A 27367-nucleotide genomic window follows, 5' to 3' on the forward strand; every position below is an offset into this window, starting at 1 on the left:
GATTAGAACTGACTTAAACCATTCTTGTGGGATGTTCCTGTCCAGTATATATAATTTAAAAACTTTGTTAGTAATCTAACACTCTTTTCATCAAGTAATTTCAGAATTTCAGGGTGAATATCATCTGGCCCTGATGCTCTTCCAGATTTAAATGATGTTATGACCCTCTGCACTTCACTGATCAAAATTTCAGGTCCAGGCTCTGTACTTACTAGGCCTAATGGTGAAATTGGGTTTGTTCCTTCTCCAAATAGACTTTGTACATAGCTCACCCATTCTTCCTCTGCTTCCTCTTCACTGGAAATTAGAATATTTGCTGCATTCAGTAATCGAGTTTAAGGTTGATTTTTGAAGTCACCTGTTAATTCTTTTTTCTTTCTTATGCAGAGTAAGCACATATAATACTGTATAAGCAACATATTAAAGTATTGGTCAATAAGTCCAAATATAAACAAATCAAGATCCTAAAATGACATATTTTAAATAGCCTATATATTATAAAATGGGGCAATGAATTTTTATACATCCAGTATAAAATATCTCAATAACGAATCTATGAACCACATCAAACTTAGGTATATTCTTGCTAAAAATGCTGGACAAGCAGAGACTAAAGGGAATTAAAAACGTAGTCCACAGGTAATATTATCATCTTGAATAATATCATCACTGGAATGTCCATCCTGAGTTACATGAGTTATAAAGAAGTATAATGTCCCATCCCTCAAATAAGATAAACAGATAGCCTATGTCTTTGACCAATATGGGATCGGATAAAATATTGCCATGGAATGGACAAGTAGTATGCATTTGTCAGACTAATATCTGAGAAGACTAAAGAAAGAACACAATACATTAACAATGTGTACACCGGGGCTACATGACTTAGTTTCGAGGAAGGCACAAACGAACAACGATATTGGAAGTGAAGTGAAGTGAAGAATAAGGGCCACAGTGACCAATGTTAACCATTTGAAATGAAGCCAAACATTGGCCAAGAAGGTGAAAACAGACAAAAATTGGTCGTTATTATTCCTAAATGAAGAATTACTATACGAGTTAAAATTCTTCTATGAAATTTAATACTGTATTAGAGGACTTGTACTGCCTGCAGCATTCGTTATAAATAGCTCAGATAACTCGTCTTGATATGCCTGTCATAGTCGCCATTTTCACTGGTTTTAGGGACATTTAATAAGAAGCGCGTTACGGTATGTCACAGTTCGTAGTTAGAATTCATCCATTCTGATTTCATCATGACGTCTATTCGGTAAAAATCTATCGATATATTAGCTTTTTTATCATGCAGTTCTTGATGTAAAGCTTGGTATTGTGTCTTAGAAGGCAATGGTATTTTTAATCGCAGTTCTTCTGTACAGAACGGTTGTCTTGTGAGCTCATAGGTTAGTCTCGAATAAGTGTTTTTTGCCAGGCAGAGAACTTTTTTAAGATAGATGACCTTCACTCTTTCTAGTGTAGCTAGGTTATCCTTCGATACGTGTTCCCAGATAATGTCTAAGGCGTATGTCATCATGGGATGTGTTTGTACTTAGACTTATGTCTCTTAGCAGCATGTAGGTTGTTAGGAACGCTCTGCCATCTGTTGAATATTTTTGATTTTTGAATATTTTTGTCTGTTTTCACCTTCTTGGCCAGTGTTTGGCTTCATTCTAAATGGTTAACATTGGTCACTGGAAGCCGGGAAAAATTAGAGAATCAAAGAGTATGTTGCAGGGAATAGTATTCTTCCATGATCAGAGGAAGTGTATACTGTCTGGCTTGACAGATAGTAATCAAACATGGCTGCATGCAATGACATTACTTAGGATAAAAATTGCATATATCAGAATATTAATGAAAATGTAAGTCGCTTAGTAACCTGTTAAGTACAGAATGTGTTGCAGGTCAGGGTAAGCCTGCGCCTGCAATTATTGGAGTGATCATTTAACGATTTTATTTAAAGTTGGCTGAACATAGAGGCCTAGCAATGTCTTGTGATTCACCGGCAGGTAATTCCGGAGAGAATAAAACAAAAATGAAGCGAATCGGTCCAGTGGAACGTACGGACGAATTTACCAAAGCTGTTTTAGTAAACTCGGTTAATATATAGATTTAGTTTAGTTTTGCACTTTAATATCAGGATTAGAAATAAATATGATCATCATTATCTGGAGTATTTCTTAGTATTTCAACGATGTCACATTTGTCACTTGGCGACACCACATACACGTCCGGCTCCATGGCTAAATGGTTAGCGTGCTGGCCTTTGGTCACAAGGGTCCCGGGTTCGATTCCCGGCAGGGTCGGGAATTTTAACCATCATTGGTTAATTTCACTGGCACTGGGGATGGGTGTAGGTGTCGTCTTCATCATCATTTCATCCTCATCACGACGCGCAGGTCACCTACGGGTGTCAAATCGAAAGACCTGCCCCTGGCGAGCCGAACATGTCCTCGGACACTCCCGGCACTAAAAGCCATACGCCATTTCATTTCATTATCTGGAGCAGTTTCCAGCCACAGGCTGGGTCTGCTTGGAACGTAAGCCTCTCCATCCACCTCTTCTTGCCTATTACTGTCATCCAGTTCCTTCTCTTGCCTCAATGCTCTTCTTTACACTTTTCAGCCATCTGTCCCTCAGTCTTCCTTCCCTTCAACTCCATTTCTAACATCTTTCTTGGTATCCTCTCTTCTCCCATTCTCTTAACATGTCCATACTATTGCAGTTAGGGTCGCTGTGCTGTGATCTTGCGTTCGGGAGATGGTGGGTTCGAATCCGACCGTCGGCAGCCCCGAAGGTGGTTATTCGTGGTTTCCCATTTTCACACCAGACAAATGCTGGGGCTATCCTTACCTTCTTTGTGATAGTGCAATGTTAAGCTACTAGGAAATAATTTTTTGTTCTGTATCACTTTCCACCTCAGTCGATTGATAGCATAAATCTTAGTTACGACGACACAATTCATCAGGTCCAATTTTCAATTTCTTCTGTACTATAAATCATTAAGTATAACATAATTATAAATTTTTATAAATACACTGTCAAATCGCATTATTATGACCTGCTAGTACCCAGAGTAACCAGCTAGACTTGATGGCAGTGACACATTCAGTTACTAATAGGTCTTGGTGAGTATGTTGGAACGTGCTGTCCGCAGTGCGTCCTACAACTAATGAAGGGTACGTGGCGGAGAAGACAGACGGTAAACATGACGATCGAGGTGGTCCTATAGATGTTCAGTTGGATTGAGATTGGGGATGTTTGGGAGTCAGGAAGAACTATGAAACCTTTATTGTGCCAGAAAATCCCATCTTCCCGAGGAAAGACAGACAAATATCATGTTCAGGTGTCCGTGATCGTCAAGGATGGATTCATAACCAAATTGATCAAGGGTACCTTCCACATGGATGATGGGACCAGGAGAATACCAGACCACAACACTGTACTGACTGCTTTGTGTTTGTCTAGCAATGGTTGCAGGTGTTGGTTCTCTGAAGTTTTTCGCTGAACAGGCTGATATCCATCCATTCCCTGCAGCTGGTAATGTGATTCGGAGGAGGAGGCCACACGTTGCCAATCAGGAGCAATCCAGCCACCGGACTATCGAGCAAATTCGAGTCGTTTTCATAGATGCACCTGTGTTAGCACGGATGCAGTCATCCTCCGTGTACTCCGGAGCCCTATTCGCAGAATGTTTCGCTGAACTGTTGTGGTAGAAATGTGTGTGAATGGTGAACTGTTCCCCTATAGCCTGTTGATTGGCCCTTGCACATCACTGTTTGCGAAATGCTGCCCTCTTTGGCCCAAGCCAATGAACATACCTTTTAGTAACTCGGTTAAATCGCTGCCCTTATCCATGACAGCTAGAAGTGTAATTTGTACAGCCAGCCCATGCCATGGGCTGTGCACAGATGGCACTTCTAGCAGGTGGTTATGTATGTATGTTGGGTATTCAGCCCGAAGGCTGGTTTGATCCCCTGGAGCTCCGCCAACAGCTGTCATAAATAGCCTAGGCGTCACTGAAGAGGCGTACTAGGGAAATGAGGAGTGAGGTAGTTTCCCGTTCCTTTCCTCACTGAGCCAGAAGTTGCTATTACATATCAGTCTGCCAAGCCCACTGAAATGCATGCACCAACCGACCCTATGAGCGATATTTTCACACCTTTCATAACGGACTGGCTGCATAAGCAATGGTATTACTAGTACCACTCATACCTCAGTCACTTTCATATTGTCAAAGCCAAGGATGAGACTGAGACAGATCAATGAAAGTAACAAACGTGATATAGCCCATACCGGAAGACACAGTGCACTGTAAACACTACATCTCGCCAGCAAAGGCATCAGGTGGTCTTAATAATGTGATTTGACTGTGTGTATACTTACTTCTCCACCATCAGTACAGGCCTAACCATGAAATTTATTGCTTGTTTCCCCCTCTCTTGGTTCGGCTTCGGCTTGGGTCATTAACACAGGCGTACAAACTGAATGATGAGAGGCATAACATTCTATAATGAGGATATATATATATATATACAGTATATTTCCTGTCTGAGTAATGTTTTTACATACCTTCCAACTTTTCCGATTTAGGCGAGAGCCATGTGTCTTGGTGGGTGAGCTATTTACCAACTGATGAGCCCAACTTAGCACACTGGGGCAAAATGCTGGCAACCAGGAATGAGTTAGCTGGAAAATTTATAATGTCCAATAACAGGCGAACAATATTGGTATTATAAATTTATTCATTCAGGAATAATATTTCAAGTTCCCTATGGGAATCTACATCTGTATCAGTCTCCTGATTTTCGACAGTTTTTCCGACCTCCCGATTATGCCATTATTTCTCCTGAATATAGCTTATTTTTTGGTGAACTTCAAACATTTGTTTTAAAATCCTGCCATTTCAACTTTGTACACCAATGGCCAGAAGTTCTTCGCTCATTGGCTGATTTCAGATGAAATATCGACGTTTATTAATACGAGAAATGCGTGCGGATATGCGATGTGTATTGAAATATGTATTTTGCAACGTGTATTATATTGATTGTCAATCTCTCGTTCTCTTGTGCCAGGTTCGTGTTCGTTCACCTCAGCCTCGTCAATTCTAGAGACAAGGCGCTAGATTTTGAGAAAGTTTTTAGTAATTTAGTGACAGAATTTCAAAGATAGGGACTAGTGACTTTTCTAAAGATTTTGGGAGCCATTTGGAGACAATTCCAGGGAATTTTAATTTATTACTTGATAAATAGCATTGCATTTCACATAATAGTGTGGGCGCGTGATGCAGTATATTAATCTATGCATTTGCTAAGTAATGGCATCTAAGTGCATGACTGATTCACACGTGTGGAGCATGCGGTTCATACTATTTTTGGAAGGCTTATCAGAGACCAGTCATCTCACTCACAAACTTCCTGTGAGGGAATAGAGATGTGTAATTTTTAGCCTTGTATAGCAACAGTCAGGTTTTGAGACATTAAGTGTTTTAATATTATAATATACCATAGTATTGAAATTCATTGAAATTGAAAAGAATATGAAAAATGCTGGAATTAAAATAGAAACAACAGAAAACAGAACATGTTTCAGAGAAGTAACATGAAAGGCAGGATTTCAGAAGAGAAAGAAATTAACAATTGGAAGAAAATGGGCTCAAGAGGAAAAGAAACAGCATTCTCAGAAAATGAAGGAAGTTTGGAAACGAAGAAAGTTAAATGCAAAGAAAAGTAACCGATGTTGATTTATCGTACCCTAAAAATGGTTATTCTAATAATAATAATAATAATAATAATATCACCACCATAGTACTTCTGTATTTTTTGTAGTTGTGGCAGGGTTCTTAATTGTTATTAGAATTGTTATTGAATTTAATGTGTGATTATGGGAAAGCCGCCATATGTACAAAGCTAAATAATCAGACCAAGTGAGTTGATGCCATGCAGTTAGGGGCACGCTGCTGTCAGCTTGCAGTTGGGAGCCCGAACCCCACTGGTGGCTGCTGCCCTGAAGATGGTATTCCGTTGTTTACATTAAAATCAAGGCTACAGGGCAACTGCTTTCTACAAACCTTTGACAGAGGGTTTCACAGACAGGCAAAATCTGCCCCTGGTGCTTCTTTTAATCAACATCAATTTTCTACCGATGGAGTAGCTTCTGTAAATAAGTAACATGGAAGGAAGATAGGCCTACCATACCATACATGTTCTTCCGATGTTGTATATTTAGTTCTCACTGAATACGAATACATATGAGACATAAATATTTGTGGATTTAGATTCCTCTCATTTTCCCTGAAAGTACAGTGAACTTGAAAACATGATGCATGGAGCTTGCTAGGATGATATAATATGTATTGCCCAAGACATGTAGAATAAGCATTTGTGACCAATTGTATCTCCTGATTTTTCCTGATTTTCATATCAAAATCTCCTGATTTTTGGTTTTGTTCAGTTGGCAGGTATGGTTTACAGAACGAAGAATTTTAGCTTGTGATTGTTATTTCAGGCAACGAGTATCCTGCCGTGGTTGAGTTTGCCCCATTTCAGCGAGTGCCCAAGAAGAGGCCAGGCCGTAAGAAAGATCCCAAAGCTGGAACTCTGAAGGACGACCCTGCATACATAGCGTTTGTGCAGAGTCTCCGAGAGAAGAAGGACGCTAATGCTGCGAAGCAGACGAGTGCTGAGCACCTGCTCGCTCTCACGACTGAGAGTAAGTCAACGAATTATCTTGCTCCTTTACATGTCTCATAGTGAAAATTTAATGTTAATACTTTTTCTAGAACTCCTCCAATTCTCCTAAATTTTCTTATGTATGACTTTCTATCTAATGTATCTTCTTTCTCAATTAACCATTCTCCTTCTTATTCTATTTCATTCTGTTGTATCTTAAGTCGTATACATGTTCCAAGTGAACCACCTGTCCGCTGGAGTCATTACTCCTTATAGTTATGCATACCTGCCAACTTTGCGGATTTAGGCGGGAGACTCCCAATTTTCCCTCCTGATTATTCTATTATTTCTCCCGATTTTTAGCTTATTTTTCGGTGAACTTCAAACATTTATTTTCAAATCCCGCCATTTCAGCTTTTTTTATGCCAGTGGCCGGAAGTCCTTCGGTTATTGGCCGCTTTCAAACGAAATATCGACATATATTAATGCGAGAAATGTGCGCAAATGTGCGATGTTTATTGAAACCTGTATATCGCGACGTGTATATCGATTATCACTCTCTCCTCCTTGCGTGCTATGTTCGTGTTCGTTCACAGTTCACATCAGTCTAGTCAATTCTAGGGACCAGTCGCTAGATATGGAGGTGGTTTTTTTTAGTAATTTAGTGACAGAATTTCAATGACAACGACTAGTGACTTTTCTAGAGATTTTAGTAGACATTTACGTTTGGAGACAATTCTGACTAATTTTAATTTATCTCAGTATAAATAAAATAAGAGTTTTGTGTGTACATTGCTCAGAATTTATAAAGAATTATATTTCTATACCAGTCGTGACCACAGTAACAAGGGGAAATGCAAGTTTTAATTTTCCGTAATTTCTGTCTGTCTGTCTGTCTGTCTGTCTGTCTGTCTGTCTGTCTGTCTGCTCATCATGAGAAAACGGCTGAAGAGAATTTAATGAAAATCGGTATATAAAGTTGGGGAATAAGTCACTAAAATCTAGGCCAGGGCCTCTCAAACGCCCAAAATCTCACACGTGCAAATGGAGGCGCAAGAGCTCCGTGCACTGTGCATCGCTCCCGCTCGGCTCGACTCGGACCAACGCTTCGTCTCTGGGCTACACGGTTAAGCTTGGCTCAAATCGTCTCAACTCGGCTCGGATTTGGAACACTACGGAGCAAATGAGGAAGAGAGAAACAGGGAGAGCGAGCGAGACAGGCGTGGGGAAAGAGAGAGACAGCACTATTGCTCCAAATCGAGGAGTGGGGGGCTGCACTCTGGTCAACCAAGTGCAGTCGTCTTTTGCACCGTGCACAGTGCATGCACCAAGCGCATGCACCCTGAGAGGCCCTGATCTAGGCCATAAATAATTTTATTCTCGCGGAGTGAAATGGTAGTTTAGGGGAAGGCCTAAAACTTAACTCTCAAATATTTGTTATTATTGGCCCTGTCGATAAATACTGCATAATGAAAGTTATATATTAATAAATTTCCTATAATTTATGTCTTATACATTTTTTACCGTACCAGCTGCAATAACAGAGATATTCGTGAATTTGGATTTTTGTTTCTAAGTCCATATCAGCGCCGAGGTACGAGAAAATGTGTGAACAGAATTTAATGAAAATTGGTATGTAAATTTGGGGAATAAGGAACTACAGTCTACGCTATAAATAATTTTATTCACCCTGTTCGAATTGGTAGTTTAGGGGAAGGTGCCAAAATTAATTTTTAATTACCTATCTTATTGGTCATATCAAAAAGTACTACATAACAAAAGTTATAGAGAATACAATTTCCAATTATTCATGTCTTATTCAGTTTTACCGTACCGACTATAATAATATTGGTGGTGATGGTGATTTAATAGTGAAGATGATTATAAGAACGAGAAAAAAGTCATGAAGGAACGATCGCTTGAATAATAGCACAAGAGGGAGTCGTGAAAGGAAGGACGACTCACTTTACATTAGATGCTCTTATATCACAGAATCGGAAGAAAACTAAATATGAAGGCCTGCAATATAGAAAGCTCATAAAATTGATCAACAATAACATTGCAATGACCATTGTTTGTTGTGATGTGCTTTGTGTATTCTGCTGCCATTTATCTCTGATAGATGGGATTACTGCTGCGTATTGAGTATAACAACCTGCCTGAATATTGGCGGGATGTAGCTGGGGAGTTAGAGAAGTGAGATCTCTCTCTTCTTTAGCATGCCATTCCTCTGGTTCATAAATTTTCTGATAGTACTGGTACGTAACACACTGGATCATCATAATATTCCAGCTATTCGATCCTTACTCTGAGGCAGTGATTGGAATGAGCAGTGTGCACACTTAACGGAATAATTACACAAGAGTGTTCACGGTTGTCTGCGGCCTGGTCATTCTAGCTCTGGAACTTTGAACTGTTAGCTCGACACTGTAGTACTTATAATACCAATATAATGGTCCGTTATTGGACATTATAAATTTTCCAGCTAACTCATTCTTGGTTGCCTGCGTTTCGCCCTCATGTGCTAAGTTGGGCTCATCAGTTGGTCCTTAGCACACCTACCAAGACTAGTCTCCCATAGTGCATTGGCACTGCTGGTGGCTTCAAGTAGCCTATGCAGTGGCCTCCATGGTATGCACTGGCCTTGCGTCTTGGTGGGTGTGCTAAGGACCAACTGATGAGCCCAACTTAGCACATGAGGGCGAAACGCAGGCAACCAAGAATGAGTTAGCTGGAAAATTTATAATGTCCAATAACGGACCATTATATTCGTATTATAAATTTACTCATTCAGGACAAATATTTCATGTTCCCTATGGGAATCAACATCTATATCAACTGTAGTACTTTTCGTTAAAAGTGAGAAAATGTGCTGTTTTTCATTTTATCGAATATTTCATACAACAGCATTGCTTTTAATCGCGACGTTCGTACTGACGTCATTGTAATGACCTATGTTGACTTTAGTTTGGATAACTATAAGGACAGTGTTTCTGAGAATTCCGTAGCAAAGCATGGGTACATCAGCTAGTTATTTGATACAAATAGCATTGCACTTCGCATAATTGCGCAGGCGCTTGATGCAATATATTAATCTATGCATTTGCTAAGTAGTGGCATGTAAGCGCATGACTGATTCATACATGTGGAGCATGAGTTCATACTATTTTTGAAAGGCTTATCAGAGACCGGTCATCTCACTCGCATACTTCCTGTGAGGGAATAGAGATGTGTAATCTTTAGCCTTGTAGCCTCGTATAGCAACAGTCGGGCTTTGAGACAGTAAGTGTTATCAATATATCAGAGTACTGTATTGTGAAAGACATGTAGAATAAGCAGTTTTGACCAATTGTATCTCCTGCTTTCTCCTGATTTTTGGTTTTGTAAAGTTGGCAGATACAGTTATGCAAGGTTAAAAGAAAATCTCAGTCAAAGGCATAGTGATGTCTCTAATTTCTATTAATTTGTCCTGAGAGCTAACAACAAACAAGATATAATAAATAAGCAGTGAGCATAGTAATGGCACTTGAAGCCGATAGCCAACATACTGTTCGGCTGTGGTTTACGAAGCATGATGAAAGTTCATCGGTGTGTTGTGTATACCCTACAGCAATCTTAAATATCATACCATTGTTTTAATGGTTGAATGTGGCAAGAACTAGCCTGTGTTTGAAAACTAAAGTGCTATGGATGAGTAAACATATATACGAGCCTACTACGGACTGATTAACACTCCGGTACGTACCCATTTCATCTAAACCGAGCTCGATAGCTGCAGTCGCTTAAGTGCGGCCAGTATCCAGTAATCGGGAGATAGTGGGTTCGAGCCCCATTGTCGGCAGCCCTGAAGATGGTTTTTCGTGGTTTCCCATTTTCGCACCAGGCAAATGCCGGGGCTGTACCTTAATTAAGGCCACGGCCACTTCCTTCCATTTCCTAGGCCTTTCCTATCCCATCGTCACTGTAAGATATATCTGTGTCGCAGATAGCCAAAAAAACATTTCATCTAAGGGAAAGATGGTACAATGTGTTTGTATCTGGCGTGCAATTCTCCTTTATTTTGCGGTATCATGATTTAGTCACCGTGTCATGGTTTTAAGCATTAACAGCACATTTTACTGTACCTAATCGCTTGGTCCGACCTAAACTCCATCATTTGTCAGATTAATGTATAACTACTGACTGCGAGTATTTCATATTTTTGGAATGTTCTTGTTCTCATGATGTGACAGGTTATGAAAGTCCATTGTGCTTACACTGAGTTGCTACCATATAAAAGGCAAGCAGAGGAATATGTACCATCATGATTAACACATATTACTAGATCATATCATCATGATCATCAACCAACTCCAGTCGCCCGGGTGTGGTATACGATCCCCTTTAATCTTTGTCCATCCCATCTCTCGTAACTTTCTCCCAAACTTGTCCTCTCTCCTCGATGTCTTCTTTACTAGATCAGCCCATTTTTCTCTGGGCCTGCCCACTAGTCTTTTCCTTTTTTACTTATCTTTCATATTCTCTTCTTGCAGTCCTGCTAGCACTCATCCTTTTTTACATGGCCATATCACTTTAGGCTTGCTTTCTGGATATTTTGCAGGAGAGTGTCTCCTGTTCCCACCTCATCTCAGATTCTTTTGTTCTCGATCTTGCCTTTTCTGGTATTCTGCATCATGGTGCATAGAAACTTCCAGCTTGAAGTTTTATGTTGTCTTGCCTCATTAAGATTTTAGTTTCCAGCATATATGTGAGGATGGGTTTATAATATGATTTATATAATGTCATCTTGGATTTCAGTGGTACTTGTTTATCCCACAACAGTTGTCTTACTGGATGGTAAAATTATGTTGCCTTGCTAATTGTGTTGTCCACCTCATATTTTGCAAGATTGTCTTTGATACTATAACTCAAAGTATGGAAATCCCAGTTCCAGGAATATAATCTCAACATTAGCGAGACCAAGACAATGGTGATGGCAGTCAACAGAGAAGGGCATCCAGCAAGTGTAAAACTAGGAGACCACCAGGTAGAGTGTGTGGATAGTTTTCCTTACCTTGGAAATGTAATCTCCAGTGATAATATGGTCAGAAAGGAAATTACAAACAGAGTGCAAAAGGGATCAGAATTCTACCAACAAGTAAGAACACTTTTATGGGATGACATGATTCCAAAACCGGCCAAGCTGATGATAGAGAGTTACAATAATTGAAAATCTTCCACGTTTTTTCAATTATTGTAACTCTCTGATTAGAATTTGATACGGAAAATGAAGCTGGTTACTTGCAATCAAGCTGATGATATTTAACAGCTATTTCATGCCAATATTGACCTACGGTATTGAAGCGTCCGCCCTCACAAAAAGAGATTCATCAAGACTGCAAGCATCAGAGATCTATCCAGAAGACCAAGATGGACAAGATAAGAAATGAGGAGGTGAGGAAAGAAGCCAGAATAAAGACATCCCTATTAGACCGAATCAACACATCCAGACTTTGGTGATACGGGCATGTGATGAGGATGAAGCCTACAAGAACAGCCAGAATAATTTTTGAAGGACAGCTGGAGGGGAAAAGACTTGCAGAAAAACCTAAAACTCGATGAATGGACATGATCAAGGTTGATCTAGTTACCAGAGGATGGACAGTGTATGATGTTCTCCATGACAAGTTAGATATGGATAGGAAGAAGTGGAAGAGGTTCCCGGGAAACTGGAACTTTACAATGATGATGATGATGATGATGATGATGATGATGATGATGATGATGATGATGATGTCTTTGATACTATACTACCCAAGTACTTAAACTTTGGAACACTGTCCAGTTTGGTGCAGTTTGGTATGATTTGTGGTTCGTCATCTCCCTTTTGACCGTCTTATCCTTGCAAGTAGCCACGTGGCGTGGTTCACCTAGCTATCAGCTTGCATTCGGGAGATAGTGGGTTCAAACCCCACTGTCGGCAGCCCTGAAGATGGTTTTCTGTGGTTTCCCATTTTCACACCAGGTAGGTGCGTGGGCTGTACTTTAATTAAGGTCACGGCCGCTTCCTTCATACTCCTAGCCCCTTCCTATCCCATTGTCGCCATAAGACCTATCTGTATCGGTGCAGTGTGGAGTTAAAAAAAAGGAAGCCTTGCTCATGTTTAAGTCATATCATCCAAACTGTCGTCTCCACCTCCGCAGCCTTTCCTCCACATTCTTTTCGGTTTCACATCAGATCACCACGTTGACTGCAACCTGATGCCCTTTGCCTTAATATGGCATCCATCATGGTGATAAAGAGGAGGTTGTGACAGAACACTGCTTTGCTGTACTGCTTTCTTTGTTTCAAACTATTTGGGCAGCCCACACCCCAATTGCACATAACTTCTAGTTTTGCTATACAGCATCTTCTCTTTTGCAATAAGGCTGTCTTCAGCTCTTTTAGGCATTCCCAGATATGCTCCTGTAGTATGCTTTTACAAGCCTTTTTGATATCTAGGAGTAGTAGAAATAGTGGTTTTCGTTTTTCCTAGTGCTTCTCTGTTAACATCCTGACCGTAAGGATAAGGTTTTTAAGTGTTCTTCTGGATCTAAAACCATATTGTTCCTCTTCCAATAAAGGTTATACAATTCTTCTTAATCTACTCTGTATAATTTTTTCGAGCAGTTTTATGCGGTGAGAGAGTAGCAACGTAATGTCACAGTAGCTGGCACATTTCCCTTCTCGAAAAGGGGTATAATTACTCCCTTTGTCCAGACCTCTGGGATAATGTTATCCTGCCATGCTGTATTGAGGAGTCTATATAACCACTGGGTGTTACTGCTGCTCACAACATATCGACATTCAACTGCTTTCTTTTTCATCGTGCTTTCCAGCCATGTAATTGGTGATTCTGTGCTTCTATTGGACTCATTGCTACTATATGGCTCCTCCCTGTCTAATGTAGCACCTGTCACTCCATTTAAAAGCTTATTGAAAAAGGTCTTAAATTCACTCTTGATTTCATCTTCTTCTCGCACTAAGGTTCCGTTGCCCTTTCTGATGTTATGATGTTTATTTTTATATTTTTTATTTCGTATTTATCATAGCTATGCTTGTTTCTATGCAGATTCATCCAAGAAGGAGGTGACGACTCCTCTCTTAGAATTCCTGAAGCAGCGGCGGGCCGAGCGGCAGAGGATACGGGACGAAAAGAGGGAGGAACGGAGAAGAAAGGAGCTGGAGCGCAAGCGGATTAAGGAAGAGGAGCGGCGACGGCGTAAAGAAGGAGACTCGGTAATGAAGGTGGGGCCCGTGTTGAGTGTGACGCCTCTCGGCTCCTCAAGACCTCACAGCTTGTGAGGTGGAGAGGAGCAACGATGGGATGTTCCTCTTTCCTATCTGACCTCCCTTGGTCAACTTTACTTCTCTTCCTATTTTGACAGGATTAGATTTGCAAGGCCTAGGAAAGGGAATCTTTCGCAGCTCTTTCCCTTTTGAAGCCTTTCTTTTGCTAGTACTTGTTACCACCTACCAATCCCATACTTCTTCGTACAATAAGGGGCTTTCTGCTACTCAGGTCATGGGTTTTCTTCATACTCAATAGTACGTGAAGCTGACTGCTGGAATGTGAATGTCCCAAAGTCATTGGGCCAGGTATCCAGGCATTCTTTTACAAATACCGGGTGCCTCTTATCAACTGGTAAATGTTAATGAAGTGTCAAGCGAACGCATGGCTCAGTGTGTAGCAGCTAAGGGTTTGCTAGTTCAAGTCCTGTTTCATGATGTTTCTTTTTTTCTTTTATGGAAAACATCAGGCAGGATATGGAACATATTTATATTTTTCCATATGAAAGGAGAAACTAAATGCTAGCATGTTATAACATTAATACTGTATTGTGAATTAACGGTGCCACCAAATTTTTAAAAATTTTTATACCCATCTTTTGAATCATAACAAAATAATATCCTTGCCTAGAATATACATAGAATGAAATTTGAGAAGGAAGAGAAACTGGTCACACAGTGAGACTTGAACCAGTGATCCCTCGATTAGGTGGACTAGGGTACCATCCTCTGAGCCATGCATTTGCTTGCCACTTCGTTGCAATTTAAGAATCTCATAATCGATCCCTATTGACTTTACTGTACAGAAATATGTAAATTAAAAGTCCACCTTAGTCTTTACACAAATGTTAATTAGAAACACTATTAGTGATACATGTTTCGGCCCTTTGGGCCTTCTTCAGTCTCGAACATCAATAAAGTTTGTAGAACAGAATCTAGAGAAAACACCACATTAAACGTCTATAAAAAGGAATTGATCTTGAAGGTCACACTGCGGCATATCATAAAAAACCGAAACATGTATCACTAATAGTGTTCCTAATTAACATTTGTGCATTGACGAAGGTGGACTTTTAATTGATGTGTTTCTGCCACTTCGTTAACATTAAGTTGATAGAAAGAACTTGGAATTTGTGAAAGCTGATTTTTTTTCAAGAATGCCTGGATATCTGCCCCAATGGTATGACATTAGGAAGGGAGCAGTTGAGAAGAGCTGAAAGCTTTAAATTGAAGAAAATGGAGGAAACAGGATGGAAATCAATGAAATAAGAAGGCGTGCAAAAGGATTATTTAAGAGTGTGGGAGGATTGAAATGAAACAGGGCTGAATTACAGAGATGTAAAAGAATTTTTTACAACACTTATTATGTGCTAATTTTGACATATCGATCAGAAACGTGGGTGATGAAAGAGAGGGATAAAAGTAGAATACAAGTAGTGGAAATGTGTTTCAAAGGTGTCGAGTAGGTTTAACAAGAATAGATGGAGTAGGAAATGAGAGAGTTTGGGAAATGGTAAATGAGGTAGCCCTACAGGAAAAGATAGAAAAATCAAGGCTGCAGTGGTATGGACATGTTAAGAGAGATGTTAGAATAGAAGGAGACCTAGAGGAAGACCGAGGAACACATGGCTGAAAGGTGTAAAGGAGAGGATCGAGGCAAGAGGAGGGAACTGGGCAACAGTGGGAGAAGAGAAGTGCTGGATGGAGGGGCTTATTAAGGGTTATAAATTTCATTCTGATTACTGTATTGAATAGTTGGAAATTTTTACCTGAATAAATCACATGGAGAGGCTTATGTTCCAAGCAGACCCAGCTTGTGGTTGGAAACTGCTCATGATGATGATGATGATGATGATGATGATGATCGTGATGATGATATTCCGGAATACTGTAACAATGAAGATGACTGTTAACTGAAGGCCCCCTTGTGACAGACGATTGGGATAGAGAACGTTTGGAAGATATAACACAGTTGTCATGACTTATGAAACGATCCCCGTATAACATCTGAATAGATTTCCAGAAAAGATTGAAACTCCCACACACATGCTACGAGAAGTTTATTTCGCTTTTTGGCTTTCATTTGATCGTGTATGAGCAGGTTCTGCAAGACTGAAAATCTTATTTCCGTCGCACGCATATGATGGAGTGAGGCTGTACTGTCAGGTTTATTCATTCTGTGAGAGGAACTTGTTGTAAAACCTAAGAAATATTGATGTGTGATTCCACAAGTTATGTTTCCGTACCAACTAACATTGTACATCATTTGAAGGCCTTGTTTGCTTCAGTGTTCCTTTGTGAATCCTTAGTTTCAAGTTTGAATTTAATAATTAAAAGTAAGTACAGGTCTAGGTTACTGATGAACACTCGACTGTGTGCTAACGGCCATTGTTGAGGAAAGTTTCTGCCATGTTTCACATGTTTCGAATTGAGCCTCTATGGATTGTGTGTTAACAACCAATCTCATTTTCAGTGTCTATGTCTTGTTCGTCTGCCAGCTTTGACATCCTGCCAGTATCTCTTGAGTCCATCGATCAGCGCTTTCTTCCGCTCCTCTTGTAAAGGGCCTCTCCACCATAAAACCCTGATAGCTTTTCACCATCCTTCTGAAACTATTCCTGTCATTGATTTTATCCTCCTTAATGCCCACCTCTCTCAGATCTTTCTCACACTCTTGGAACCATCTCAACTTAGATGCCTTTGGTTTTAGAAAATTCCGTATTTTCTTTGTGAGCCGGTCATTATTCATACAGAAGATGTTCCCATAAAACAGCAATCTTCTCTTTCTAATTGCTGTTGTCATCGGTTTCATCTTGCTGTATACTTCTTTATTGGATTCAGTCGAACCTGCCCGTCAACCCATCTGTTGCCCAAGATCTTCCATAGTAGCCTGCATTCTCTTTAGTAGTTGATCAGCTAGTCCTTTTTGATTCATGCACAGGGTCTCGTAAGCATATAAGCCTTCTGGTCTAACAACAGTGGTGTAATGTCTTAATTTGACTCCACAACTCAGCATCTTATTATTATAGATGTTTTTAGTCAATTGGAATGCTCGCTCTAATTTTCAGGTGTGGATATTGGTCGTTTTTTGTTCTAGCACTTTCTCTTTGATTTGATTACTTCACCAGATGTTGTTGGCAAACATGGCTAAGTCGTCCTCAAAAGCCAGACAGTCAACATACACTCCTTTGTGTTTGGGGCCTAATCGAAACTGATCTTTGTTTCCTTCTTCTTTGTTCAGTGAATTTCTCCATTCTCGGATTACGTTTTCCAAGATACAATTGAAAAGAAGTGGAGAAAGTCCATGCCCTTGTCTGACTGCAGTCTTTATCTTGAAGGGCTCTGAGATCTCAGTCTGGAAGTTTACCTTTGATATTTTGTTGGTGAGAGTCTGCTTAATCAAGTTTCTGGATGTAGCATCCACCCCAAACTCTTCCAGAACATTCAGTAATGACTGTTAGTCAATCGAGTCGTATGCTTTTCTGAATTCGACCACATATTCAAACCTCACAGTTATCTTGTGTTTGATGATGTTCTTCAGATTGAGAATTTGTTCTGGACAGGAACGGCCCTTTCAGAAACCAGCCTGTATTCACCAATCAGCTTATCAAGATGAACGTCTATTCTGTAAAGAGTGCTTTAGAAAGAATCTTGTAAGGAAGAGGCACTATCGATAAACCTCCGTAATTGTCAACGTTCTTCTTGCCTCCTTTTTTATGGAGAGGAAGGATTAGCGGTGACTGCCATTCAATTGGTATAGTACCCGTTTTCCAAATCTCCTAAAAGAGACAGACTAATATGTCCAGAGTATCCTCATTCTCCAGCTTCAATAGTTCCGCCACAATGGAATCTTCCCCAGCTGCTTTATTATCTTTCAGACTGTCTATTATCTGCTTAATTTCCATCTTACAAGGTGGCTGAGAATTCAACAAACCTTAAATAGGAGGGGAGATGGATAGTCTTTGCATTGGCTCAACACAGTTGAGCAACTTGTTAAAGTACTGAGCCAAAATGTTGCAATTTTCCGTATTGTTCAGTCCTAGCTTTCCAGTAGCATCTCTGAAGCATAGAATAGGGGTTTGATAACCTTTCAGATTACATTTATATTTTTGGAACTGTTTACAAAATAATTTATTTCCATATGCAGAACTTAATTACTGTTATATTAAGTGACTTCTCAAAAAAATATATTGGATTGCAAGTGTTCAAAGGGTAGATCATTTGAAAATGAGGGAACTTCTCAATAGATCACCGAAGCATCTAGGTTCCAGGTCTCTGCATTAGAAGATAGGGCTCAGTTTTGAACTAAATCCCTCTCATTTCATGTTATCATTCATTGTCCCAGGTAAACTGTTGGTAGCTGTAAGATTCCCCTTGTACAGTGGTTGATAACTTCTTCTAGTGATTACATTTTGTTCACTCTGTCCATTTTAGGTGTTACGTAACCCTGACCACGATGACAAGGACGATGCAGGCAGAGGTAGCAAGGATAGAGATCGTGATCGGCCGCAGTCGAGTTTGAGGAAGAGAGAGGACGAACGCCAGAGGAATCGGGATAAGGATAAAAAGGATGCTCGACAGATGCAAGATAACAGGTGCGTTTTATAGCCCCAGGCCAACAGCACATCATCTAACCTGGATTAAGTACATGATTTTCTTCACACATTCATGTTGCTTTCAGGGTTCTTCTTTTACACTTCTGTGTATGGACGTGGGGCTGCCATTTAATTCTTATAAAGTCTCAATCTCCTCCTCATGCCATCTTTGTTCATCTGACAAGATTTCCCAATTTATCCCAACCTTTTCTCTAGCGTATTGCCTACAAGACTAAAACTTGAACAATTGACAAGATACACAGCAGTAAGGTGCCAGTACCTTTGCCAAAAGAAAAAATCTTTAATCACAACTTCAAGTCCACTCAGCCACTTGATTAGGGACGATAAAACCTTCACAGAATCTGCTTGTTATCTCTCGTAGGAGTAGAGCAAATGTTCAGTGAGGATATGTTCCTCAGTCATTTACAAAGCAACTATGCAAGTCAGCTTGTTTTATGATGACCAAGTCTTGCAAGGGAGGTCAGAGCCTTCTGGAATATGAACTTGGGAACTGCAAGTGACCACTGTGTTGCTTCCATTCTTCACAAGGACTGACGCTCTGTCAACTGTTTCGCTGGATTTTAGATACTCCCAGTTCACACCCGTGAACATTCTGTCAATTTTCTGTGATCTGTGTTTCTGTGTCTTAGTTCTGTCAGGCCAAGAAGATTATCAAGTCACCTGTGAATCCGTTCGAGATGTGCTACTTCTGGTCTAATGTTGGAAAACATGTGTGGACCAATGTGGCCTGTGACTTAACATCAGGAAACCTGAGTACCTGGCGTCTGGGGTATAAAGTGGTGGGTCATTTAACATCAACGACATTGATCTTCTTAACCCATTGAGGCAGACATTGTTGGCACAATGAATATACCCTGGAGCAGGAATTATTTTAAAGGAAATTTCTCTCTGCATTTCTGTGAAAAAAATTATAATTAGAGAACTTTCAAAACAATAAAAGAAAATGAATATGAACTAAAGAGACTGGAAAATATGTTTTAACATGCAATGTTCTGTACATACATACATATCCCACGTCGTTCCATCTTAAGCGATGGGTCGGCAAACGAGGCTTCTCCACCAGTTGTGCTCCCTGAACTTCTCTCCTTCTTCAATGCTTTCCAAAGTATGTCCTCTCTGTTGAATGTCAATCTTCACCATGTCCTTGTACCTGAGTCTTGGTCGCCCTCTTGGTCTTTTGTCTTCAAGTTTTAGATCGTACAGTCTTTTTGGTAATCTGTTATCTCCCATGCGTCGCATATGTCCATACCATCTCAGTCGCTGCACTGTTATTTTGTCCTGCAGTCATACAACTTGAGCCTGCTTGCGGATTTCCTCATTACGCACTCTGTCCCTCCATGTTTTGCCGATCATGCTACGGACAAATTTCATTTCTGCTGCCTGGATTCTACTAACATCTTTGTTTCTCATGGTCCATGTTTCGCAACCATAGGTCAGGATTGGTATGTAATAAGTTTCATATATGACTCTTACATTTGGTTGTATGTTCTGTATTTTATCATAATGTGTCCGATTTCAGTCTACTTCCGTTATGATCACCCAATTGTCGTTGGATTCTGTGGTGACCATGTAAAAGAAACCTCATCACCTAGAAATTCTGATACCGGGCGAGTTGGCCTTGCGTGTAGAGGCGCGCGGCTGTGAGCTTGCATCCGGGAGATAGTAGGTTTGAATCCCACTATCGGCAGCCCTGAAAATGGTTTTCCGTGGTTTCCCATTTTCACACCAGGCCACGGCCGCTTCCTTCCAACTCCTAGTCATTTCCTATCCCATCGTCACCATAAGACCTATCTGTGTCGGTGCAACGTAAAGCCCCTAGCAAAAAAAAAAAAATATTCTGATACAACGTCACTAAAGTAGGATTATTTCCTAGCCTCGGTAACACATTAGCATTCACTCCACGAACTGCAGAATTTCGTCCTGCACCCATATCAAGTCCGTTGGCACATGTACATACTATTTACCTTCTCTTTGCTCCTTCTCCTCCTCTTCATTTATGGCATCATCAGAACTAGAACTGATAGTACTCACTTCACTGTTACTTTCATCGAAAAAATTATAATTATCGTCACTTTCAAGCAAAGATTTGATTTATTTTTCTTTCAGCCGCTGACAAGCTGCCATGTTCGTTTACTTGTGTCAAAGTTGAACCACTTGAAAATATCAAATGACACCAAACTATTATCGATTATAGATATATGTATTCAAAGAATATGAAAAGAGATGTCACTCACATATATACGGTGTCACAACTATCTCCATCTGTTGTGGATTGGTTAAATTGATCATAATGCGTGAACACGAAACAGTTCCACGGCACTGCCTCACGTCAGTAGGAGCAGAGCACGGAACGGTTCCACGACTCTGCGCCAGTGGGTTAACTCTTTGCCATGGGTTGCATAGTAGAGCGTACTCGACTTTCAAACCGACTTCCTCTACCATCTTTCTGCTGAACATGCTTCTTGGAACTAGTAAATTTCCTACGGTTCCTAGATATAACTGACATGCACAGAATGCTAAAATAAAGTGTCTTTTTTAATACGTTTTCTTAGATATAACAGATAGCTGACTGAAAATAAACACATTGCAGCAACATGGCTGCACATAACCAGTTAACTGAAGAGGATATTTGTTACAAATTAGATTAATATGTTGACGAATGCAGTGGTAGTGAGTTTGAAGTTGTAGATATGATAATAAAAATGGTGTGGGAGGCAGTTGGGACAGAAGATGACCCTGAGGAAAATACAGTATATTGCACAGGGCAGGAAATGCTCATTCAGGTACAGTCTCCTGTTAAAATATTAGGCCTACTTGGACAGAAAGTAATTATCAGTTTTAATCCTCTGGTTAATTCTATTTTGGACTATGGGCCTCCCTGTAATTACATAATATGCCAACTAATATCAATTTATCTTCCAATCCCATTCAGTGAAAAATAGTTTACAATTTGCATGTCCAAGAGGCAGTATGATTTGCTATCTCAATACAGTAAAACCTCGTTAATTCGAAGTCGTTGGGATTCAAAAATCGGACTTCGAATTACGTAATTTCGAATTAACCGCCAATTCGCAATTCAGAAGTACCTACCCTTGCCGCGTTATAAGGCCCGTTACGGCATGCAGTTAACCTTGATTCACAGTTTATACCTTTCAAATGCCATGAAAAAAGAACTATTTCCAAAATGTATCCAAGAAGGTGCATGTACAGTATTCAAATAATGCACTCGGATATCTCACTGGTGAACATAACCTCACGCAACGAAAGAAAGAAAGAAAGAAAGAAAGAAAAAAAAAAGCACGATTCAAAGACGAGGAGAAATCTATGCTGGCTCCCATGTGCAAGTGCTTTATTAATTGGATTACTATGCTGTATGCATTTTAGATGCCTTGTATTTACACAGAAAGTACCCGATGCCCTTAAAATCAAACTTTCCTATGACTCTATCCTTGTACGATTTCCCGCCGTGGCACTTCTCTCGTACTTCAGAAATGTAAACACTTGCCGCGTCACAAAGTATTCTAAGACCCATTAATACATGCAATCACCTCGAGTCACAGTTTAAACCTTTCAAATGCCATGGGAAAAACTATTTCCAAAATGTACCCAACAAGGTGCATTTACAGTGTTCAAATAATGCACTTGGATAAATCACTGACAAACATAACCTCACGCAATGAAAGAAAAAATCGCACGATTCAAAGACGAGGATAAATTATGCCGGTTCCCCTGTGCAAATGCATTATTTTTTGGATTTTTGTACTGTTTGCATTTTTAGATGCTTTGTACTGGCATGGAAAGTGCCCGACGCCCTTAAAACATTGTAGCTTATCGAACTTTCCTATGATGAGGGGAGAAAGTATCTCGTGTCAATATGCATTGCAACGCACTACTATGACCCCCATCCCTCACCCTTGTACAATTTCCCGGCTGGCAATTTCTCCTTTAAAACCATAAGACCGTTTGGGCTCGCATTAAAATAAAGCAATGCAGTTTCACCGGCAATGACAATATTGTTCGGTGCCAACGAATTTATTATATGAGCCACGTTTTTTCGTCAACTGTCGGCATCGCCAGTGTTCGCGGATTCTGTTTTCCTGCACACTGCCTGTTGCGTGATATTACGGTGTTCCTTAAAAGGTTGAATACAAAAGAATTCTGATTTCATTCAACTTAGCAATCATGAAGCGCACTGTAGACCCACCGAAGTGAGTGTAAGTGCGGAAAGCTACCCCTCCACGTTCCGGAAGCGCATTCTATTATTACGCGGAATGGATAAATTTCAAGTTGAAATTACTCTGTAACATACTATTGTTTTAAAATGTAAAGGCAATTTCGAATTAAAAGTCTGAATTTCGGTAATGGGGCCGACATTGTACTTCGAATTACGAATTATCCGTATTTCGAATTAAACAATTCAAATAACATGCAAAACTGTATCTCATGTTTCCGGGAACGAGAGCTTATTTGAATTAACCGATTTTGAATTATCGAGATTCTACTGTATCTTCATGTGACATATCCCAAAAATTAAATACATTTGGAGATTCAGGGTCAAGTCCTGCGTTCTCTGCCATTACCAAGAAAATAAGAGCCACATCAGGTCGAGAAATTCAGACTGACTTTAAGAACAAGCAATTTAACTTTAACTTGCACCATGTTTGACGCTCCTTGATGTATCATTCCGAACTGCGTGTAATTAGGTGATCTCATTGTATCATTTTAAATTAAGTATTTTCCCTTGTTGAAAACTTTGAAACCAGTATCTTAAATGGTTTTTACAGAATAAATTGTTTAGTGAAGGTACTCCACAACTATACCTGACAAGCAAATTCTTACTCTAGGTTTCGCCAGACAGCGAGTCAATGATAGCCCGTGGGAAAGGGTTAAAGCCTCTCATTTGAAATATCTGGGATCACTTATATTCACAGATGGTAACACACTCTGAGATATCTGAAACAGAATCAGCAGTGCCTGGATGAATTGATGCCAGGTTACAGGAGTACGTTTCAATTGGGAGATTCCACTGAACCTGAAATCAAAACTCTAGAACTATCGTCTGTCTAGTGGCAGTGTATGAAACCGATTATTGGCCAGTCGCAAAGAGAGATTCGCACATAACAGTTGCATGTCATGGAAATGATTATGCTTTACAGGCCATTGCGTCTCACTCGAGTTGACCACATGAGAAATGAGGATGTTGAGTCAGCATTGTTTAGTGTGGTCCCAATTCCTGCAAAACTACAAAAGAATCGACAATGGTATGGTCACATACTGCGTAGCAGCAGCTCTTCAGTTGCGAGAATGACACTAGATTTATGTCCTGAGGACTAAACACCATGAGGGCAACCAAAGAAATGTTGGCTTGACACCCTGTGAGATGTGTGTAGTGAAACTCTCTCTTGAAGACTCATAAGATCGTATTAAGTAGCAAAGAAAGTACCGCGATAGCCCTGACCGCATGAAAGATGGCAACTCGAAGAACAATAAAGGAGAGAAAACACACACACAGACATTGTCGGGAGTTACAGAAAATCTGCAAGAAAGCAAAATTAATGTTAGGGAGAAGAAGTTGTTCTTTTTTTTTTACTTCCTATAGGTGTCAAATTCTATTTATTTGTTATTTTAATATTGTACTTAGCCCCTTCAAAATTTCAAATCTTCAGTTGCTATTGACCCTGTCTAAAAGTTTGTGTTTTATGTATTTGCAGGCAGCGAGACATCAAAGGACGAGGAGACAGCGGCCCAAAGAGCTATCGTGAAGACCGTCAGAAGCAGATGGACAGCCGCATGCAGCGGAAAGCTTTGGATGAGCAACGTAAGAAACCTGGGCTGGACAGAAATCAAGGTCCTAATAAACTGAGCGACACGAGACGCAGTCAGGAGTTCGATAGGCCTGGCCATGTGAAAGACAGTGACTCAAGGAAGAAGGATGTAGAAGAGAAGAAAACGTACGGAGACAGACATTCTAGAGACGGGGAACCGAGAAAGGGTTACAGAGATTCGGATATGAAGAGATCGGATAGGAATCAAGGGTATAATAAAGATTATGACCGTAGAAAGAACAGTTACAGTAGCGATAGGAAGTACTCCCATAGTTACGGGGACTCAGATTCAAGGCGGAGGTCAAACGACTATAAAATCCATAGTAAACCTGATAACAAGCACGTGAAGGAATCGAAAACAGAAGTATCAAAGACTGTTCAAAGTCAAGATGAAACTGAAGATAAAAAGTGGGAATTGTTGGGAGCAAAACCTAAGAACAAAGCTGCTCCTGCGACGACTGATGAGAAGAAGATGGAGGAAACAGAAGAGGAAATGGAAGTTCAAGAGGATGTCAAAAAGACTGAGGAGCTTAAAGATCCCCCCGGCTTTGTCCTGAAACGTAGAAATTCAGTAGATTCTAGTGATGTAAAGGATATGTCTTCTGCCAAGAGTGATGGTACAACTGAGGCTGCTTCAGATACAAAACCCAGGCGAAGAAGTTCACTGGAATCTGATGTGGATAAAAGGAGTAGTAACGAGTTTGATGTGAAGCCGAGGAGACAAAGCTCCTTGGACCCAGAGGTGTCTGTCAGTGAAGCTCCTTTAGACGCGGCAAGGAAGAGCATACAACTGTCCAAGAGTCAAGAGTTCGAGAAGACGGCCTGCAGTGAAGTGGTCCACAAGCGGAGAGGATCTCTCGACTCGGGGGACCACGACGTGGACGGGAAGTCCAAGGCCGAGGCGGAGAAACTCGACAGGAATGGTTCTGTCGATTCCAAGGAGGGGGCGAGCAGCTTGGACAAAGACAGAGGAGATTCGGCGAACCGTTCGGACGAGAACGGAGGTGGTACGGATGCAGATCGCAAGCGGGATCCCCGTGCCGAGCGACGGATCAGGAACAAGGTTGGCTTTGCACTTGTTATGTTGTATCACTAGGGTAAGGAGAGAGGACCTTGCTGAATTTTCTGGCTTTGTTCATTTTTGCCTGAATTACACCAATTTACACCCATTAAGTTTTCAGTCAGTTGAAAACAAGATATCATCATCACCAGTATCCCACTCCAATCGCTCAGGTGTGGTTATGAAAACAAGATACAAATTTATAAAATACTAGAACATATTTGAACAAGAGAACAGTTTATTAATAAGGGAATGACATCTTTTCTTTTATAAGAACATTGTTAGATTCTATTAAATTAGAAATACCTGATTAGTTGTGCGTGCACCCACTTTCACCCTTACGATGATGGCAGTGAGGCATGACAAGGACTCTACAAGATTCCGGAAGTGCGGGGAGTTGCACTGTTCCACGTTCAGCCTCCTGTAATACATAGAGATTGTTCACATCTCTCTCCACGGCATCCTAGATGTGTTTGAATTGAGGTTGGGTGACTTTTGTGATCAAGCAAGCATTCTCATGTCCATGGAGTGTTCATCGAATCAATCAACAACAGTTTGGGAGCGACTGGATGGTGCATTGCCTTTCTGTATGTACAGGTCTTCTGAAGTGCACTGGAGGTGAAAAAATCTGTAGACATGATCATCCCACATGATCAGTCCCATCGTCGTCGTCATCATCATCATCATCATCATCATCATCGTTGACCATCCTCTCTCCTCGACATCTTTCTTCACCAGGTCCATTTTCCTCTGAGTCTGCCCATGATCTTTTTCCTTTTACTTATCTTTCATATTCTCTTCTTGCAGTCCTGCTTGCACTTATCCTGCTTACATGGTCAAACCACTTCAGTCTTACTTTCTGGATCCTCTGTAATAGGGAGTCTCCTATTCATTTCTGCAGCTTGGAGTTTTGAGTTGTCTTGTTAACTTTGTAGTCTCCAAGCTATACGTGAGGATGGGTGTATAATATGATTTTTTATAACGTCATTTTAACTTTCAATGATACTTATTTATCCCACAGCCGCTGTCTTACTTGGTAAAATTGAGTTGCCTTGCTAATTCGACTGTCCATCTCATATTTTGCAAGGTTGTCTTTTGATACTATACTACCCAAGTACTTAAACATTAGAACACTGTCCAGTTTGGTGAAGTACTTAAACATTGGAACACTGTCCAGTTTGGTGTAATTTATTCTGATTTGTGGTTTGTCATCTCCCCTCTGTAACTTCATCACCATCGCCCAGTGGGCAAACACTGCAGTCAGCCTCCCGAGAATTGGCGGGTAAACCGTAGATGTAACTGACGTGAGGAAATACTTATCAGGCACTGACCCTCTAGTGCACTTACACGAAGATCCACGATAGGCCTATCAAGCCAGTGGTTAGCGTCTTATGTAGCTTTCAAACATAAAAAGAGCCTTGGATGAACAGTCCCCATCTCCGGCCTGAACTGTACCCTGCTGACAAGAGGATCGATTGCCTCAACTGCTTGATGGTGCCTCGTACCCTGCCATCGGTGTGTAAAAACTGGTACGATGACTCATTTGTCCAAGCGATCTTTCTCTGTGCTTTGAGAGTTCAGTGGCGGAGTTCCTGTGCCGATGTCATTGTTTGTGCCTTGTGACTTGCTGTGAGCAGTGGTACTCAAGTGGGATGGTGGCTTCTGTACCTCATTGCGAGGAGGTAGTCCTGGATGGTTAGGCTGCTCACATTTCCCTGTTATCCAGCATTGAATTGGCGAGTAATCGGTTGCTCTGTGACCCATCGATCCGCTCTTACCATCCGAGTTGGTCTTTGTTGACCCTTAACAATAACACGGTGTCTGTCGTGTTCCACGTCAAACTATTACATTGCTGCGCCGACCACAGTGCCAATTTGCTGAAACCG

The 27367-nt window shown here is 40.6% G+C and overlaps 1 protein-coding gene across 2 annotated transcripts in view; it reads left to right on the forward strand.

Annotated features, from left to right (window-relative positions):
• Upf3 (UPF3 regulator of nonsense mediated mRNA decay) overlaps positions 1-27367 on the forward strand; it is a 41939-nt gene that overhangs the window by 10994 nt on the left and 3578 nt on the right. Inside the window, exons 3-6 of one of the 2 annotated variants that reach the window (XM_067154850.2) lie at positions 6508-6711; positions 13763-13938; positions 18415-18575; positions 24308-25484. In XM_067154850.2, the coding sequence (XP_067010951.2) occupies positions 6508-6711; positions 13763-13938; positions 18415-18575; positions 24308-25484 (1718 nt within the window). The remainder of the gene's footprint in view (positions 1-6507; positions 6712-13762; positions 13939-18414; positions 18576-24307; positions 25485-27367) is intronic. The other variant, XM_067154851.2, reaches the window with a different exon arrangement.

Source organism: Anabrus simplex, chromosome 10 (genome assembly GCF_040414725.1).
Source record: "Anabrus simplex isolate iqAnaSimp1 chromosome 10, ASM4041472v1, whole genome shotgun sequence".
Classification (NCBI taxonomy): Eukaryota; Metazoa; Arthropoda; class Insecta; order Orthoptera; family Tettigoniidae; genus Anabrus; species Anabrus simplex.